This window comes from Chenopodium album, chromosome 7 (assembly GCF_948465745.1).
Source record: "Chenopodium album chromosome 7, dcCheAlbu1.1, whole genome shotgun sequence".
Classification (NCBI taxonomy): Eukaryota; Viridiplantae; Streptophyta; class Magnoliopsida; order Caryophyllales; family Amaranthaceae; genus Chenopodium; species Chenopodium album.
Window position 1 is genome coordinate 75,828,032 of NC_137840.1, and position 19,542 is coordinate 75,847,573.

Consider the following 19,542-nt stretch of genomic DNA (forward strand, 5'->3'; position numbering starts at 1 on the left):
TCTCTCATCTTCTTCTCATGCTATATACAAGTTCATCTTCATGATAAACAAAAAAACGTTTATCTAGTGACATTTTTGTAAATAAATCAAAAACTTTTGTCAAATATGGACTCTAGTAATGTTGATTTATTTACAAAAACGCCATGATAACTGGGATTTTATATTGATTTTTTTACGAAATTGCCACTAGATAAGCGTTTTTTGTTCATCATGAAGATAAACCGGGGCTCCCTCAATACTTTAATCTCTCTCATATTTAATTTTACCATCAACAACTCTTAGTGTATGCAATGTACTCAACAATACTTACTGCGACCTTGTAGGTCCTACTCAACCAACAGTAGTCTATAACTTTGTCCTGATCTAAGATGCTGTTAATTCAGAAGTGTTGCAGTTCACTAAAATCTTTGAGAAACTCCTCTACTTCTTTTTGTGGGGGCTTCATAATCTTAGGTATGCATTTTATCAATCCTTTATAAGTATTTGCTTGTATTTATCCATGCTTTTTGAGAAATTTCAAAGATCACGGGTCCGATGGCGAAAAGAATTGAGGCCCTAGGGGATACATCACAGGGTCATATAATGCCGTTTGGAACCATATATGACTATGATATGTTGTCATAAATGTCCGTGGTAGGCTTAAGTTCACGAAATATGTGCAAGTTGGGAATTGGTAAATTGATTGTTTTAAAGAAAATTGGATAGTTCTACCTACCTAATTGGACCCCCGGAGGATGATAAAGACCATGGTAAACACCTCGACAATTTTTATTTCCAAGCGAAAAAAGGTAAAAAATTTCCAAAATTGAAAGCTATTATCCATGCTTTTTGAGAAAATTTCGGAGGTTAAGGGACCTGGTTTAGAAAAGAATTGAGTCCCTAAGGGATACATCTAAGGGTCATATAATGTCATTTGGAACCATATATGACCATTATATGTTGTCATAAATGTTCGTGGTAGGCTTGAATTCACGAAATTAGTGCAAGTTGTGAATGGGTAAATTGATCGTTTTAAGGAAAATTTGATGGTTTCACCCACCTAATTGTCAAAAAAAATTCCAAAATTGAAGGATATTATCCAAGCTTTTTGAGGAATTTCTGAGGTTACAGGGGCCGGTGGCAAAAAGAATTGAGGCCCTAGGGGATACATCTCAGAGTCATATAATGCCGTTTGGAACAATATATGACAATTATATGTTGTCATAAAAGTCCGTGGTAGGCTTGAGTTCACGAAATCGGTACAAATTGTGAACTGGTAAATTGACCGTTTTAAAGCAAATTGGACGGTTCCACCCACCTAATTGGACTCTCGGAGGGTATTAGGGACCATGGTAAACATCTCAGAAACTTTAATTTCCGGGCGAAAAAAGGATAAAAAATTCTAAAATTGAAGGTTATTATCCACGCTTTTTCAGAAATTTCGAAAGCCACGGGGCCTTGATGGCGAAAAGTGTTGAGGACTAAGGGGATACATCTCAGGGTCATATAATGTCGTTTTGAACCAGATATGACCATTATATGTTGTCATAAATGTCCGTGGTAGGCTTGAGTTTACGAAATCGGTGCAAGTTGTGAACTGATAAATGGACCGTTTTAAGGCAAATTGGACAGTTCTACCCACCTAATTGGACTCTCGAAGAGTATTAGGAACCACCGTAAACATCTCGGAAACTTAAATTTCCCGGCGAAAAAAGGTCAAAAAAATTCAAAAATTGAAGGTTATTATCCACGCTTTTTGAGGAATTTTGTAGGTTACGGGGCCCGGTTGCGAAAAGACTTGAGGCCCTAGGGGATGCATCTCAGAGTCATATAATGCTGTTTGGAACCATATATGACCATTATATGCTGTCATAAATGTCCGTGGTAGGCTTGAGTTCACGAAATCGGTGCAAGTTGTGAACTGGTAAATTGACCGTTTTATGGCAAATTGGACGGTTCTACCCACCTAATTGGACTCTTGGAGGATATTAGGGACCATGGTAAACATCTCGAAAACTTAAATTTTCGAGCGAAAAAGGGTCAAAAAATTCCAAAATTTAAGGTTATTATCCACGCTTTTTGTGAAATTTTGGATGTTACGGGGGCCGGTTTCGAAAAGACTTGAGGCCCTAGGGGATAAATCTAAGAGTCATATTAAGCTGTTTGAAACCATATATAACCATTATATGTTGTCATAAATGTCCGTGGTAGGCTTGAGTTTACGATATCGGTGCAAGTTGTGAACTGGTAAATTGGTCGTTTCAAGGCAAATTGGACGGTTCTACCCACCTAATCGGACTCTCGGAGGGTATTAGGGGCCATGGTAAACATCTCGAAAACTTTAATTTTCGGGCGAAAAAGGTAAAAAAATTCCAAAATTGAAGGTTATTATCCACGCTTTTTGAGGAATTTTGGAGGTTACGGGGCCTGGTTGCGAAAAGACTTGAGACCCTAGGTGATACATCTTAAAGTCATATAATGTCGTTTGGAACCATATATGACCATTATATGTTGTCATAAATGTCCGTGGTAGGCTTGAGTTTACGAAATCGGTGCAAGTTGTGAACTGGTAAATTGACCGTTTTAAGAAATATTGGACGGTTCTACCCACCTAATTGGACTCTCGGAGGGTATTAGGGACCATGGTAAACATTTCGGAAACTTTCATTTCCGGGCGAAAAAAAGGTAAAAAAATTCCAAAATTGAAGGCAATAATCCACGCTTTTTGTGAAATTTTTGAGGTTACAGGCCCGGTTGCGAAAAGACTTGAGGCCCTAGGGGATACATATATCTCAGAGTCATATTAAGCCGTTTGAAACCATAGATGACCATTATATGTTGTCATAAATGTCCGTGGTATGCTTGAGTTTACGATATCGGTGCAAGTTGTGAACTGGTAAATTGGTCGTTTCAAGGCAAATTGGACGGGTTCTACCCACCTAATTGGACTCTTGGAGGGTATTAGGGGCCAAAGTAAACATCTCAAAAACTTTAATTTTCGGGCGGAAAAAGGTCGAAAATTTCCAAAATTGAAGGTTATTATCCACGCTTTTTGAGGGATTTTGGAGGTTGCGGGGCCCGGTTTTGAAAAGACTTGAGGCCCTAGGGGATAAATCTTAGAGTCATATAATGCTGTTTGGAACCAGATATGACCATTATATGTTGTCATAAATGTCCGTGGTAAGCCTGAGTTCAGGATATCGGTGCAACTTGTGAACTGGTTAATTGAAGGAAAATTGGACAATTCTACCCACCTAATTGGACTCTCGGAGGGTATTAGGGTCCATGGTAAACATCTCGAAAACTTTAATTTTCGGGCGAAAAAAGGCCAAAAAATTCCAAAACTAAAGGTTATTATCCACGCTTTTTGAGAAATTTTTGAGGTTACGGGACCCGATTGCGAAAAGACTTGAGGCCCTAAGGGATATATCTTATAGTCATATTATGTCGTTTGGAACCATATATGACCATTATATGTTGTCATAAATGTCCGTGGTAGGCTTGAGTTTACGATATCGGTGCAAGTTGTAAACTGGTAAATTGACATTTTTAAGGCAAATTGAACAGTTCTATCCACCTAATTGGACTCTCAGAAGGCATTAGGGACCATGGTAAACATCTCGGAAACATTAATTTCCGGGCAAAAAAAGGTCAAAAAATTCCAAAATTGAAGGTTATTATCCACGCTTTTTGAGGAAAATTTGGAGGTGACGGGGCCTGATTGCGAAAAGCCCTGTGGGATACATCTCAGAGTCATATAATATCGTTTGGAACCATATATGACCATTATATGTTGTCATAAATGTCCGTGGTAGGCTTGAATTCACGAAATCGGTGCAAGTTGTGAACTTGTAAATTGACCGTTTTAAGGCAAATTGGACGGTTTTACCCACCTTATTGGACTCTCGGAGGTCATTAGGGACCATGGTAAACATCTCGGAAACTTTAATTTTCGGGCGAAAAAAAAAGTCAAAAAATTCCAAAATTGAAGGTATTATCCACGCTTTTTAAGGAATTTTGGAGGTTACGGAGCCCGGTTTCGAAAAGAATTGAGGCCCTAGGGGATAAATCTTAGAGTCATATTAAGCCGTTTGGAACCAGATATGACTACTTATAGTATCATAAATGTTCGTGGTAGGCTTGAGTTCACGAAATCGGTGCAAGTTGTGAGCTAGTAAATGGACCGTTTTAAGGCAAATTGGACAGTTCTACCCACCTAATTGAACCTCGGAGAGTATTAGGGACCATGGTAAACATCTCGAAAACTTTAATTTTCAGGCGAAAAAGGTCAAAAATTTTCAAAATTGAAGGTTATTATCCACGCTTTTTGAGGAATTTTGGAGGTTACAGGACCCGGTTGCGAAAAGACTTGAGGCCCTAGGGATACATCTCAGAGTCATATAATTCTGTTAGGAACCATGTATGACCATTATATGTTGTCATAAATGTCCGTGGTAGGCTTGAAATTACGATATCAGTGCAAGTTATGAACTGGTAAATTGGCCGTTTCAAGGCAAATTTGACGGTTCTACCCACCTAATTGGACTCTCGGAGGGTATTAGGGACTATGGTAAACATCTCGGAAATTTTAACTTTCGGGCGAAAAAAGGTCAAAAAATTCCAAAATTGAAGGTTATTATCCACGCTTTTTGTGAATTTTTTGAGGTTACAGGCCCGGTTGCGAAAAGACTTGAGGCCCTAGGGGATACATCTCAAAGTCATATAATGCCGTTTAGAACCATAAATGACCATTATATGTTGTCATTAATGTCCGTGGTAGGTAGAGGTGGTTATTGGACAGGGTAGCCCAATGATAATAGGGTCAGGGCCAAGATTATAGGGCTTTTAATGGACAGGGCTATTAATGGACAGGGCCCTTATTGGGTAGGGTCAATATAGGGCCAACATGTTTTTCCAATTTAGTTGATAAAGAAAATACATAATGTAAAATTAATTATATAGATTAATTTGTATTCATATATATTTAGTAATGGCTTTGTCTAATATTTATTTTAATTGATATTTTGTAGGCCCGCCCATTATCGACCCGCGACCCGCATTGGCCCGACCCTATATTGACCCTATAAAATGTGACCCTCTTTGACCCTGACCCGCAACCGACCCGCACCGACCATGACCCGACCTGCCCAATAACCAGGTCTAGTGGTAGGCTTGAGTTCACGAAATCGGTGCAAGTTGTGAACTGGTAAATTGACCGTTTCATGGAAAATTGGACGGTTCTACCCACCAAATTGGACTCTTGGAGGGTATTAGGGACTATGATCAACATCTCGGAAACTTTAATTTCCGGGCAAAAAAAAGGTCAAAAAATTCCAATATTGAAGGTTATTATCCACGCTTTTTGAGGAATTTTGGAGGTTACGGGGCCCGGTTTCGAAAAGACTTAGGTCCTAGGGGATAAATCTTAGAGTCATATTAAGCCGTTTGGAACCAGATATGACCACTTATGTTATCATAAATGTCCGTGGTAGGCTTGAGTTCACGAAATCGGTGCAAGTTGTAAATTGGTATATTGACCGTTTTAAGGCAAATTGGAAGGTTCTATACACCTAATTGGACTCTCGGAGGGTATTAGGGACTATGGTAAACATCTCGAAATTTTTAATTTCCGGGAGAAAAAAGGTCAAAAGATTCAAAAATAGAAGTTTATTATCCACGTTTTTTGAGGAATTTTGTAGGTTACGGGGTCCAGTTGCGAAAAGACTTGAGGCCCTAAGGGATACATCTCAGAGTTATATAATTCCGTTTGGAATCATATGTGACCATTATATGTTGACATAAATGTCCGTGGTAGGCTTGAGTTTACATTATCGGTGTAAGTTGTGAACTGGTAAATTGACTGTTTCAAGGCAAATTTGACGGTTTCATCCACCTAATTGGACTCTCGGAGGGTATTAGGGACTATGGTAAACATCTCGGAAATTTTAATTTTCGGGCGAAAAAAAGTCAAAAAATTCCAAAATTGAAGGTAATTATCCACGCTTTTTAAGAAATTTTGGAGGTTACGGGGCCCGGTTTCGAAAAGACTTGAGGCCCTAGGGGATAAATCTTAGAGTCATATTAAGCCGTTTGGAACCATATATGACCATTATATGTTGTCATAAATGTTCGTGGTAGGCTTGAGTTTGCGATATCAGTGCAAGTTGTGAACAGGTAAATTGACCGTTATAAGGCAAATTGGACGGGTTCTATCCACCTAATTGGACTCTCGAAGGGTTTTAGGGACCATGGTAAACATCTCAGAAACTTTAATTTCCGGGCGAAAAAGGGTAAAAAAAATTCAAAAATTAAAGGTTATTATCCACGCTTTTTGTGAAAATTTTGAGTTTACAGGCCCGGTTGCGAAAAGATTTGAGGCCCTAGGGGATACATCTCAAAGTCATATAATGCCGTTTAGAACCATAAATGACCATTATATGTTGTCATTAATGTCCGTGGTAGGCTTGAGTTCACGAAATCGATTCAAGTTGCATACTGGTAAATTGACCGTTTTATGGCAAATTGGACGGTTCTACCCACCAAATTGGACTCTTGGAGGGTATTAGGGGCCATGATCAGCATCTCGGAAACTTTAATTTCCGGGCGAAAAAAAGGTAAAAAAATTCCAATATTGAAGGTTATTATCCACGCTTTTTGAGGAATTTTGGAGGTTACGGGGCCCGGTTTCGAAAAGGTTTGAGGTCCTAGGGGATAAATCTTAGTGTCATATTAAGCCGTTTGGAACCAGATATGACCACTTATGATATCATAAATGTCTGTGGTAGGCTTGAATTCACGAAATCGGTGCAAGTTGTAAACTGGTATATTGACTGTTTTAAGGCAAATTGGAAGGTTCTACACACCTAATTGGACTCTCGGAGGGTATTAGAGAATATGGTAAACATCTCGAAATTTTTAATTTCCGGGCGAAAAAAGGTCAAAAAATTCCAAAATAGAAGGTTATTATCCACGCTTTTTGAGGAATTTTGTAGGTTACGGGGTCCAGTTGCGGAAAGACTTGAGGCCCTAGGGGATACATCTCAGAGTCATATAATTCCGTTTGGAACCATATATGACCATTATATGTTGACATAAATGTCCGTGGTAGGCTTGAGTTTACATTATCGGTGTAAGTTGTGAACCGGTAAATTGGCTGTTTCAAGGCAAATTGGACGGTTCTACCCACCTAATTGGACTCCTGGAGGGTATTAGGGACCATGGTAAGCATCCCAGAAACTTTAATTTTCGGGCAAAAAATAAAAGGTCAACAAATTCCAAAATTGAAGGTTATTATCCACGATTTTTAAGAAATTTTTGAGGTTACAGGCCCAGTTGCGAAAAGAATTGAGGCCTAGGGGATACATCTCAGAGTCATATAATGTTGTTTAAAACCATATATGACTATTATATGTTGTCATAAATGTCCGTGGTAGGCTTGAGTTTACGATATCGTTGCAAGTTGTGAACTGGTAAATTAACTGTTTTAAGACAATTGGACGGTTCTATCCATCTAATTGGACTCTCAGAGGGTATTAGGGACCATGGTAAAAATCTCGAAAACTTTAATGTCTGGGCGAAAAAAGGTCAAAAAATTCATAAATTGAAGGTTATTATCAACGCTTTTTGTGAAAATTTTGAGGTTACAGGCCCGGTTGCGAAAAGACTTGAGGCCCTAGGGGATACATCTCAGAGTCATATAATGCCGTTTAGAACCATATATAACCATGATATGTTGTCATAAATGTCCGTGGTAGGCTTGAGTTCCCGAAATCGGTGCAAGTAGTGAACTGGTAAATTGACCGTTTATTTTATGGCAAATTGGACGGTTCTACCCACCTAATTGGACTCTCGGAGGGTATTAGGGACCATGGAAAACATCTCGGAAACTTTAATTTTCGTGCGAAAAAAAAGGTCAAAAAATTCCAAAACTGAAGGTATATCCACACTTTTTTAGGAATTTTGAAGGTTACATGGCCAGGTTTCGAAAAGACTTGAGGCCCTAGGGGATAAATCTTAGAGTCATATTAAGCCGTTTGGAACCAGATATGACTACTTATGTTATCATGAATGTCCGTGGTAGGCTTGAGTTCACGAAATCAGTGCAAGTTGTGAACTGGTAAATTGGCCGTTTTATGGAAAATTGGACGGTTCTACCCACCTAATTGGAATCTCGGAGGGTATTAGGGACCATGGTAAACATCTCGGAAATATTAATTTCGGGCGAAAAAAGGTCAAAAATTCCAAATTTGAAGGTTATTTTATCCATGTTTTTTGAGGAATTTTGGAAGTTACGGGGCCCGGTTTCGAAACTACTTGAGGCCCTAGGGGATACATCTCAGAGTCATAATAAGCCGTTTGGAACCATATATGACCATTATATGTTGTCATAAATGTCCGTGGTAGGCTTAAGTTTACGATATCGGTGCAAGTTGTGAACTGGTAAATTGGACGTTTCAAGGCAAATTGGACGGTTCTACCCACCTAATTGGACTCTCGGAGGGTCTTAGGGACCATGACAAACGTCTCGGAAACTTTAATTTTCTTGCGTAAAATGGTCAAAAAATTCCAAAATTGAAGGTTATTATCCCTGTTTTTAAGAAATTTTTGAGCTTACGGGGCCCGGTTGTGAAAAGACTAGAGGCCCTAAGGGATACATCTCAGAGTCATACTATGTCGTTTGGAACCATATATGACCATTATATGTTGTCATAAATGTCCGTGGCAGGCTTGAGTTTACGATATCGGTGCAAGTTGTGAACTGGTAAATTGACATTTTTAAGGTAAATTGGACGGTTCTATCCACCTAATTGGACTCTCGGAAGGCATTAGGGATCATGGTAAACATCTCGGAAACTTTAATTTCTGGCGAAAAAAGGTCAAAAAATTCCAAAATTGAAGGTTATTATCCACGCTTTTTGTGAAATTTTGGTGGTTACAGGCCCGATTGCGAAAAGAATTGAGGCCCTAGGGGATACATCTCACAGTCATATAATGCCGTTTAGAACCATAAATGACCATTATATGTTGTCATAAATGTCCGTGGTAGGCTTGAGTTCACGAAATCGGTGCAAGTTTTGAACTGGTAAATTGACCGTTTTAAGGCAAATTGGACGGTTTTACCCACCTAATTTGTCTCTCGAAGGGTATTAAGACCATGGTAAACATCTCGGAAACTTCAATTTTCGAGCGAAAAAAGGTCAAAAATTTCCAAAATTGAAGGTTATTATCCACGCTTTTTGAGGAATTTTGGAGGTTACGGGGCCCGGATGCGAAAAGACTTGAGGCCATAGGGGATACAACTCAGAGTCGTATAATGCCGTTTAGTACCATATATGACCATTATATGTTGTCATAAATGTTCGTGGTAGGCTTGAGTTCTCGAAATCGGTGCTAGTTTTGAACTGGTAAATTGACCGCTTTATAGCAAATTGGACGATTCCACCCACCTAGTTGGACTCTCGGAGGGTATTAGGGACCATGGTAAACATCTCGGAAACTTTAATTTTCGGGTGAAAAAAGGTCAAAAATTTCCAAAATTAAAGGTTATTATCAACGCTTTTTGTGGAATTTTGGAGGTTTCGGGGCCTGGTTGTGAAAAGACTTGAGGCCCTAGGGGATAAATCTTGAAGTAATATAATGCCATTTGAAACCAGATATGACCATTATATGTTGTCATAAATGTCCGAGGTAGGCTTGAGTTCACGAAATCGGTGCAAGTTGTGAACTGGTAAATTGACTATTTAAAGGCAAATTGGACGGTTCTACCCACCTAATTGTTCTCTCGAAGGGTATTAATGACCATGGTAAACATCTCGTAAACTTTAATTTCCGGGTGAAAAAAGGTCAAAAATTTCCACAATTGAAGGTTATTATCCACGCTTTTTCAGGAATTTTGGAGGTTACGGGGCCCAGTTGCGAAAAGACTTTAGGCCCTAGGGGATACATCTCAGAGTCATATAATGCCGTTTAGAACCATATATGACCATTTTATGTTGTCATAAATGTCCGTGGTAGGCTTGAGTTTACGAAATCGGTGCAAGTTGTGAACTAGTAAATTGACCGTTTTAAGTCAAATTGGACGGTTCTACCCACCTAATTGGACTCTCGGAGGGTATTAGGAACCATGGTAAATAAATCGGAAACTTTAATTTCTGGGCGAAAAAGGTCAAAAAATTCCAAAATTGAAGATTATTATCCACGATTTTTGAGGAATTTTGGAGGTTACGAGGCCCGGTTGCGAGGAGACTTGAGCCCTAGGGGATACATCACAGAGTCATAGAATGTCGTTTGGAACCAAATATGACCATTATATGTTGTCATAAATGTCCATGGTAGGCTTGAAATCACGAAATCGGTGCAAGTTGTGAACTGGTAAATTTACCGTTTTAAGGCAGATTGGACGGTTCTAACCACCTAATTAGTCTCTCGGAGGGTATTAATCACCATGGTAAACATCTCGGTAACTTTAATTTCTGGGCGAAAAAAGGTCAAAATTGAAGGTTATTATCAACGCTTTTTGAGGAATTTTGGAGGTTACGGGTCCCGATTGCGAAAAAACTTGAGGCCCTAGGGGATACATCTCAGAGTAAAATAATGCCATTTGGAACCATATATGACCATTATATGCTGTCATAAATGTCCCTGGTAGGCTTGAGTTCACGAAATCGGTGCAAGTTGTGAACTGGTAAATTGACCGTTTTAAGGCAAATTGGACGGTTTTACCCACCTAATTGGACTCTTGGAGGGTATTAGGGACCATGGCAAACATCTCGGAAACTTTAATTTCCGGGCAAAAAAAAGTTAAAAAATTCCAAAATTGAATGTTATTATCCATGCTTTTTCAGGAATTTCGGAGGTTACGGGGCCCGATTGCGAAAAGACTTGAGGCCCTAGGGGATACATCTCATAGTCATATAATATGTTGTCATAAATGTCCGTGGTAGGATTGAGTTCACGAAATCGGTGCAAGTTGTGAATTCGTAAATTGACCGTTTTAAGGCAAATTGGACGGTTCTACCCACCTAATTGGACTCTCAGAGGGTATTAGGGACCATGGTAAACATCTCGGAAACTTTAATTTCCGAGCGAAAAAAAGTTAAAAAATTCCAAAATTAAAGGTTATTATCCACGTTTTTTGAGGAATTTCGAAAGCCACGGGGCCTGATTGCGAAAAGTCTTGAGACCTTAGGGGATACATCTCAGGGTCATATAATGTCGTTTTGAACCAGATATGACCATTATATTTTGTCATAAATGGTCGTGGTAGGCTTGAGTTCACGAAATCGGTGCAAGTTGTGAGCTGGTAAATGGACCGTTTTAAGGAAAATTGGACAGTTCTACCCACCTAATTTGACCTTCGGAGAGTTTTAGGGACCATTGTAAACATCTCGGAAACTTCAATTTTCGGGCGAAAAAAGGTCAAAATTTTCCAAAATTGAAGGTTATTATCCACGCTTTTTGTGGAATTTTGGAGGTTACGGGGTACGGTTGCGAAAAGACTTGAGGCCCTAGGGGATACATCTCAGAGTCATATAATTCTGTTTTGAACCATATATGACCATTTTATGTTTTCATAAATGTCCGTGGTAGGCTTGAGTTCACGAAATCGGTGCAAGTTTTGAATTGGTAACTTGACCGTTTTATGGCAAATTGGACGGTTCTACCCACCTAATTGGACTCTCGGAGGGTATTAGAGATTATGGTAAACATCTCGGAAACTTTAATTTCTGGGCGAAAAAAGGTCAAAAAATTCCAAAATTAAAAGTTATTATCCATGCTTTTTGAGGAATTTCGAAAGCTACGGGGCCTGATGGCGAAAAGTCTTGAGGCCTTAGGGGATACATCTCAGGGTCATATAATGTCGTTTGGAATTAGATATGACCATTATATGTTGTCATAAATGTCCGTGGTAGGCTTGAGTTCACGAAATCGGTGCAAGTTGTGAACTGGTAAATTGACCGTTTTAAGGCAAATTGGGTGGTTCTGCTCACCGAATTGGACTATCGGAGGTTTTTAGGGACCATGGTAAATATCTCGGAAACTTTAATTTCCGGGCGAAAAAAGGCCAAAAAATTCCAAAATTGAAGGTTATTATCCACGGTTTTTGAGGAATTTTGGAGGTTACGGGGCCCGGTTGCGAGAAGACTTGAGGCCCTAGGGGATACATCTCAGAGTCATATAATGCCGTTTGGAACCATGTATGACCATTATATGTTGTCATAAATGTCCGTGGTAGGCTCGAGTTCACGAAATCGGTGCAATTTGTGAACTGGACCCGGACCTAGTGGAACCAGTTCCGGGTCTAGAACCGCCGGTTCCAAACCGGTTTCGGTTCCAAAACCAGATACCCGAATTTTCTGCTCACCCATTGTTGGCACCATCTACCTTACCCTTAAACGATCAATTTAGCCGGTTATATATACATACCTTCTTTCATCAACTCAGGGGTACAACTGGCCTTTATGTGACCAAATAGTGGACATATATGGTTCCAAACAACATAATATGACCCGAGATGTTTTCCATGCCATCACTTGATTTTTCAATGAGTCCCAAAATCTCTAAAACTGGTCTAATTTCGTGTATTAAAGCCTTCAAATTTGTCCTTCTCTGAACATTTATGGACCTGTGAAGGTTATCCATTGAGGTGTTTTCCGGAGTTTCAAAAAGGCCCTAGGAGGTCTACTTAGTGCCTGAAACTATCTCATTCATGCCTTGACCCAACCCCAATGATTGGATGAGACACACTTTTAGGCAAGTCTATGCTTGTTTCTCAGGCTACCATAAAACCATACAATAACTGGTAGTTGGAGGCTGCTTGTCTTCATTAGTTCATTTTTTTTTTTTGTTTTGTTTTTTTTAACCTGTCAAAAATTTATAACAACCTATATATCATGATGCATTCAGGTTCTCACAACAGTGGAGAACATGGGCAGCCCGTTTCATACAGGCAACATGGCAGCGATACTACATAATGAAGCTCGAGTAATCTTTTACAAGAGATTGAACAATAAACTTCGGCAGAGGGTGGAAATTCACAAAATTTAGGTGCCTCCTTACTTGTGCCAAGGTTTTCTGTCAACGCACTGCGTAACCTGCTGGGATGTAACCGTCCTCAAAATGCCAGAAGTTTGCTGAGGACATACCTTAACCTGCAACAGCCAACTGAGCCAGATTTCACTTCTGAAGAAAGCCTCTTAGCCTCTTTCACATTTCAAGTAAATTTTGCTTCAATTTGTAGATTTATAGTATTATTTATAGATCATCACAATGTATGTAATATTAGTGTAGTAAAATCATATAGACAATCAAAAAGAGTTTGCTGAAATTCCTTCTGTATATTTATATCAAATATTTCAAGTGCAAAGTGAAGAATAGTCTACATGTACAAATCAAATCTTTTCATTTTTTTTTTTTTTTTGAAGAAAATCAAATCTTTTCATGTATATCCATGTCAATCTACAATCTGTGTCACTGAGGACAGCATTAAAATGTAATAGATGTCCAATTTGCAGCAGAGTTGATGCTTTGATATGATTGTCATTACTCATTTCTCGTTCCGTTCTTGGTATAATGTGTCAACAACATCCTGTAAGAACAATTCCATTAAGGACCAATTTAATGTTATGCATCGAAAACACAAGATTCAAATGTATTAAGATGTACCAACCTGATAACACTTGAGCAATTGAGGCCTTTTCTTCTTAAAAGTTGGAGTCAAGAGATCACGTTCCATGTCAAAAGGCACAGGGTCAAGATGTACTGCTTTGATCAACTCGAAACCTTTCAACTGTAACAAAGAAAATGAATTGGACAATGTCAATACAGGAGGACTTGGTGCATTTGAACTCAGAAACTACTGTAACTTGGATTTTTAAGCTCTAATGTCTACTTTCACATGGATATTCAGGCCTTAGTGTCTGTTTGGCATTAGCTTTTTGGGTAGCTTAATATTATCTTGTGCATAGTGTTATGCAAAAACTACCAAAGTTCGCGTTCCAAGAGAGCAAAGTACCTTGTTCTCTTTGGCAATCTGGTTGAGTCTCTCAATGAAGTAGGCCTTTGCTCCAGGATTCTGGCATAGTGAACTAAAATCACCTGCAATACCTTGTTCTTCAGCCCAGGATTCCAGAGCCTTCTTGTTGGGGTTGATAACAGCAACGAGGAAAGACTGGAAGCTGTTTCCATAAACCCATATCTGAAATAGACAGATGAATTCAGAACAAAGCAAGCTATAATTCTAATGATCCTACAGAATTGTTTATTCTTATGTACAGCATAGGTCAGACATACAGAATCGATTTCTGAGGCAAGACTGTATGTATTCTCCAAGTTTTCAACAGAAACATATTCTCCTTGCGAGAGCTTGAAGATGTTTTTCTTGCGATCAATGATCTTCATGCACCCATCTGATTGCCACTCTCCAATATCCCCTGTATAGATAGTTGATTATCTAACATATCAAAATACTGTTGTAGAAACTAATACATGTAGACTTTTTTGACCATTACCTATGATCAGCTCTAGCCTCTGGGAACTAGGAAGTAAAATTTATCAGTTTAGATGAAGAAGAAAAAAAGAAGTTGATCAGACTAACCTGTGTGAAACCAGCCGTCAATCATGACTTCGTCAGTGAGGTCTTCTCGTTTATAGTAACCTGTGAAGAGGGTATTTCCTCGAATGCATACCTCTCCACGCGGAGTGCTGGAAAGAGCATCATACCCCATTTCTGGAACTGATTCTAGGCAGACATCAACATTTGGTACAGGAGGTCCCACAGTTCCAATCATTGCCATGTCATGAGGTTGTGCAATGAATGAAGCTGCACAGCTTTCAGTAAGACCTGTGTATAATAGGAGATCCAGTCATTTTTATTTATTACGATAACTATTAGTTGTTATTGTCAATGAGAATGTCTATATTATCTTGAAGATACAGTATTTTTCCCTATAGGATTCTGTATAATTAAGGGCCTATTCTCATACGTTTATTTTCAGTTTAGTTCAGTTCAGTTCAGCTCAGCTCTAATAAGTTCAATTCAGTTCAGTTCAATTCAGCTCCTAATTTCCTTCTCTTTTAAAATATTCAGTTCAGTTCAGTTCAGCTCTAATAAGTTCAGTTCAGTTCAGTTCAGCTGAGTTAAGTCAATGAGAACAGGCCCTAATATATACATACATTGCAATTTTTCACTCCAAGAAAATCCAGATAGAACTTGAAATTCTTCTAATGTATGCTAGTTCATTCTCAGTATCTATACTATTAGGTCTATTACTTAAAGAAGGGTTGAGGTTAGTGTTGATTTTTTCATACAGAGAAATGACTAGTAAACAACATACCATATCCTTGAAGCACATGAGCACATGTGACCACGCGTAGGAAAGTTTCTACACTGGGAGCAAGAGGTGCTCCTCCTGAAAGAATTAAACGAAGTTTCCCTCCAAGACCCTCCTTGATCTGAGGCCACAACGATAGCAAATATATTAAACAAGAGAGTTAAAAGTATAAACCTTTTTAAGAGGAGAAAAAACATCCATCAATCTGAAACTCTTATGACAGCTCATACTACCTTACTAAAAACGATCTTATCAAAAAGGGGGGAAGCTTCTTCGTGCTTATACCCTTTGTTCAAGTTTCCCAATTTGCTGCAAAATTCAAAACATAGGTTAATTTACTTTCAATTAGAGAAAAATACAATTGGAGTATCCTTTCACAACCAATTACCTATGTTTACAGGTACCCCAAAAACATTTTTGAGCTAATTCTAGGCTATGTGGATGCATATGCTTTTCTTTACTTTAATCTTTATTCTTTGTTATTTAATAGCCAATTTATAGGATTGCATAAACTCAACTAGAATCCCTGCAGGTTATAGTTATATAACTGTTACTGTTTCTCTTATCCAAATTCTTTAAGGAAGTGTTACAGATGCTTGATGTTGAAGAGTTTAATTCCTGTTTAAGCTTGTTTCTGGCTGAAAAATCTTCTCTTAAGTAATACTCCCTCTGTCCTTATGTAATGGGCCACATGTACTACTTAAAATTGTCTGACAGTATTATTAGGTCAATTTCTAAATTTAGTACGTTAAACTTTGAACTTCCCTATACTGCTCTTAAATCTTAATGATAACTTTTAACTCTTTAAGTAATACTGTATGACATAGTGCTCTAGAAGAAAGGTCACCCTGGAATGGAAATGTACATCTATGCTTTTCTGGAATTGTATCTGAATGAAAAGTCTCTCTCTTATAAATAAATATTTTGTAAGCTTTTACTTACTAGGAGTAAGCGACATTGAATAATGTACGCTTCAGAGCCCCAGAAGATGAAATCTTTTCCATCAGACCTGATGTCACACAGAAATACAGTAGATGGGCCATCAGTATAAAAAGCAGTGAGTGCAACAGCACAAAAGATCATAATAGCTGCTTCAGAGGCTACTGCTACTCCCATATGCACATTAAACCATTTCTGATGCTTTACCTGAATAAATTCTTTCTAGCACACGCGGAACAGAACAAAGAAGTGTTGGTTTCAGATCCTTGATGTCTTCAGCAAGTAGTTTGACATCCTGAGTAAGCAATAGACCAAGTAAGTATGAAGAAAGATTTCATTTGTTGTAAAAATACCTCAAGGTTTTCACTTACCCCACGCCAATATCCTATTGAAGCACCAATTGAGATAAACAATTCCTCAACCACTCGATCAAAGATGTGTGCTAGGGGAAGATATGAGAGGTATACATCATCCGGGCTAAGCTGTCAAATGTCCAAAAAGAATCACAAGAAAAGAAAATAAATGTCATACTAAAGCATAATACGTTGTCCGGTTATCACAAGCAGGAAGGACGACTCTGAACTTACCTCTTCATTTATGCTCTTCAAAGAGAAATTAATGCCAGATACAACAGTAACAACAGTTTCATTTGAAATCAGTACTCCCTTGGGTTCACTTGTTGTACCACTAGTATACATTATTGTGCAAATGTCGGCTTTCTTTTTTTCAGGAAGTTCAAAATGTTGATTGTTTCCCTGTATGTGCATATTTCATGCAGATGAGTGTTAGAAATGTTACTTGGTACAAGTTCGAGGAGATTGGCGCCAAATTGGAAAAAAAAAAGTCGGGAAACTGAGCATGACATACAAGTTGAAGAAACTCATCCCAAGAGTAGACTGCCAAGCCTAATCTTTTAGCATCTTCTTTATGGTCAGTTTGAACCTTACCAAAGCTCACAAGTGCTGTGTTACATAAAGATAATGTTAGTCAAAATGAAACTTCTTTCATTCACCGGTAATAAGGATACAAAAATTCAACTTACTTTTTAAGTATTTTTTTGTATTCGGCAATGTCTTGATAACCTATCCAGAATGAGCTATAGTTATAACAAATTCTGCCTTTAAAATCATAATGATAGAAAGAGTAAAACTGATAAGAAGCTTAAACATATATGAACTCAGCCATCACACGTAGATCCTCATAAGTCGTAGGATTAAAATTTTATATGGAAAGAACATTGCAACTTTGCATGTAGCTCTGGAACTCTACGTCTGATTCACTTACCTCTGGCATCTTCTTTTCTTCAACAAAAGCAATAGACACCTCTGCGTGACATAATATGAATTCTACTGCACCAGCACCTGTAGCAAAAACAGGTTAACACTTATACATTGTCCAACTAGCAACAACTCTATTCTAGTGACATCCTTCTAGATAGTACTGACTTCATACCTAAGGAATCATAAAGAGGGACGCAATACAATCCATGAGCATTACAAGCCTGCAAACATTTATAGCAGTAGACATCAATATTATTTCTAATGTTATATAAAGATTACAAGCCTGCAAGTCTTATCGGATCTGATCTGTACCTGCATGCTGATCATCCACTTCGGGCAATTAGTACTGTAGATACCACATTTTTCTCCCTGCAAAATTGAAGTAAAATGGAAAGAAAAAAAAAAGGTTAGGAAAATGAGCCACTTCAATATACAGAATGTCATTTGTTGGCTCTGAAATTGACTTAAACTGTAGCCACTCTTACCACTATCAGAAAGAATGCTATGAAAGAACAATGAACCACTCTGTACTATACCAAACACACAAGTTTTTGCTAATTACCCCCATGTTAAGGTTGTGTTTGGTTAAATGGAAAACCTTTTACAGGAAAATTAATTTTCTGATTTCTCCCTGTTTAGTTCATTGAAAAGGTGAAAATGATTTTGTTGGCTGGGTTGAGTTGAGGCTGACAAAATTATTCGCAAGAGGTGAAAGATCTTCCTTGTAAGGAAGGAAATCCAAATTGTCCTCCTCATCCCAGCCTTCTCCTCTACATTAACTCCACTTCATCTCACTGACTCCCTTTTCTTTCATTTTTATATGATAATTTTTTCCAGAAAAAGCAGAAATTTATTCTTGAACAAGAAATGTTTTATTATGTCAAGAAATACAGTAACTCACTTTACTGACTCCACAGCTGCGGATAGATGCTCCGACTTTTATAACAATGTCATAAACCTCCTTGTATGTTAGCCAGTTATAGTTTCCTGCCTGTAAGTTATCCATGGTAGCACATAAAAAAGCAAGCATGTCAACATGTGAGGATAAGATACACAAAACAGAAAAAGGGATAATCTGTAATGCCTGCTTACTTTGCCATTCTCGGTTTCACGATATCCAAGCATTCGATTCTCAGGGAATTTCTCAACTGACATGCTGCAACCATGAAATATGAGCCAACTTATCAAATAACTTGCCATATACATACAGATTCTTACATATTTTAGTAAAGTGAAGCACAAATCTCATATTTGACTATACTATAAGTCTATAAATGAAAGGAAACTCCTATGATCATACCGAAAAATATCCCAGCAAGTTTCCATTCCTGGTAAAAGAGGTGGGAAACCATCTTTAGCATTAACACTCCTGTAAACTGGTCCAACTGATGGCCTCCCGTGCTTCGCTTCTTTGCCCCCCTCTACCTCCACCACATACTTCTTCTCTGCCATTCCTTTTGCTGATCTTTTCTTTTTCTTTTGTCGAAAAATACTTCAGTTTTGATTTCAATATTTTCACTTCCCTCCATATAGATAATGCTCTTATAGAACATATAGACAGCACAAGAAAAGTCCTTGGTAAGACTTTCAAGAAGTTAGAAGCTTTTGGTGACCAAATCAACCAAGTTTTTTGTTAAAATACAAACTTGGGTGACAGAGCAATTATTATGTACTAATTTACTGCTTATGTGACATATTTGGATTCATCTTAAGCTACTTTATTTCTCTATTTTCTTATAGATTATAATAAAATGTTTGATATATATTGGATTATTCTTAAGTTACGTGTAACCGGTTGTATGTTCTAATTTACAGATATATATATGTGTATTTATTAAATCATAAGCGAAGTCATATGTAGATTTCACACAATAAAACGAGGATGATTTATTTCTCTGTGATTGGTGGTGGGTGGTAGGTTAGATCAGCTACTTTGAACAACCAAAAAAATAATAATAACTTCCAATGAATCATTCTTAGTGAAATGTTTTCTGTAACCTGTCGTATTCTCT

At 38.1% G+C, this 19,542-nt stretch overlaps 1 protein-coding gene across 1 annotated transcript; it reads right to left on the bottom strand.

Annotated features, from left to right (window-relative positions):
* Positions 1-12,923: 12,923 nt before the first annotated feature.
* LOC145639653 (long chain acyl-CoA synthetase 4-like) lies at positions 12,924-19,349 on the bottom strand. The gene is made up of 19 exons (XM_081690957.1): positions 18,831-19,349; positions 18,623-18,686; positions 18,432-18,521; positions 17,843-17,899; positions 17,703-17,751; positions 17,535-17,611; positions 17,293-17,332; positions 17,118-17,212; positions 16,838-17,005; positions 16,622-16,732; positions 16,458-16,545; positions 16,254-16,320; positions 15,545-15,620; positions 15,315-15,432; positions 14,576-14,821; positions 14,272-14,411; positions 13,994-14,176; positions 13,649-13,768; positions 12,924-13,567 (listed from the first exon to the last, which is right to left on the bottom strand). The coding sequence occupies exons 1-19, from the start codon at positions 18,980-18,982 to the stop codon at positions 13,526-13,528; spliced, it is 1,983 nt and encodes a 660-aa protein (XP_081547083.1). The 5' UTR covers positions 18,983-19,349; the 3' UTR covers positions 12,924-13,525.
* Between the last annotated feature and the right edge of the window lie 193 nt (positions 19,350-19,542).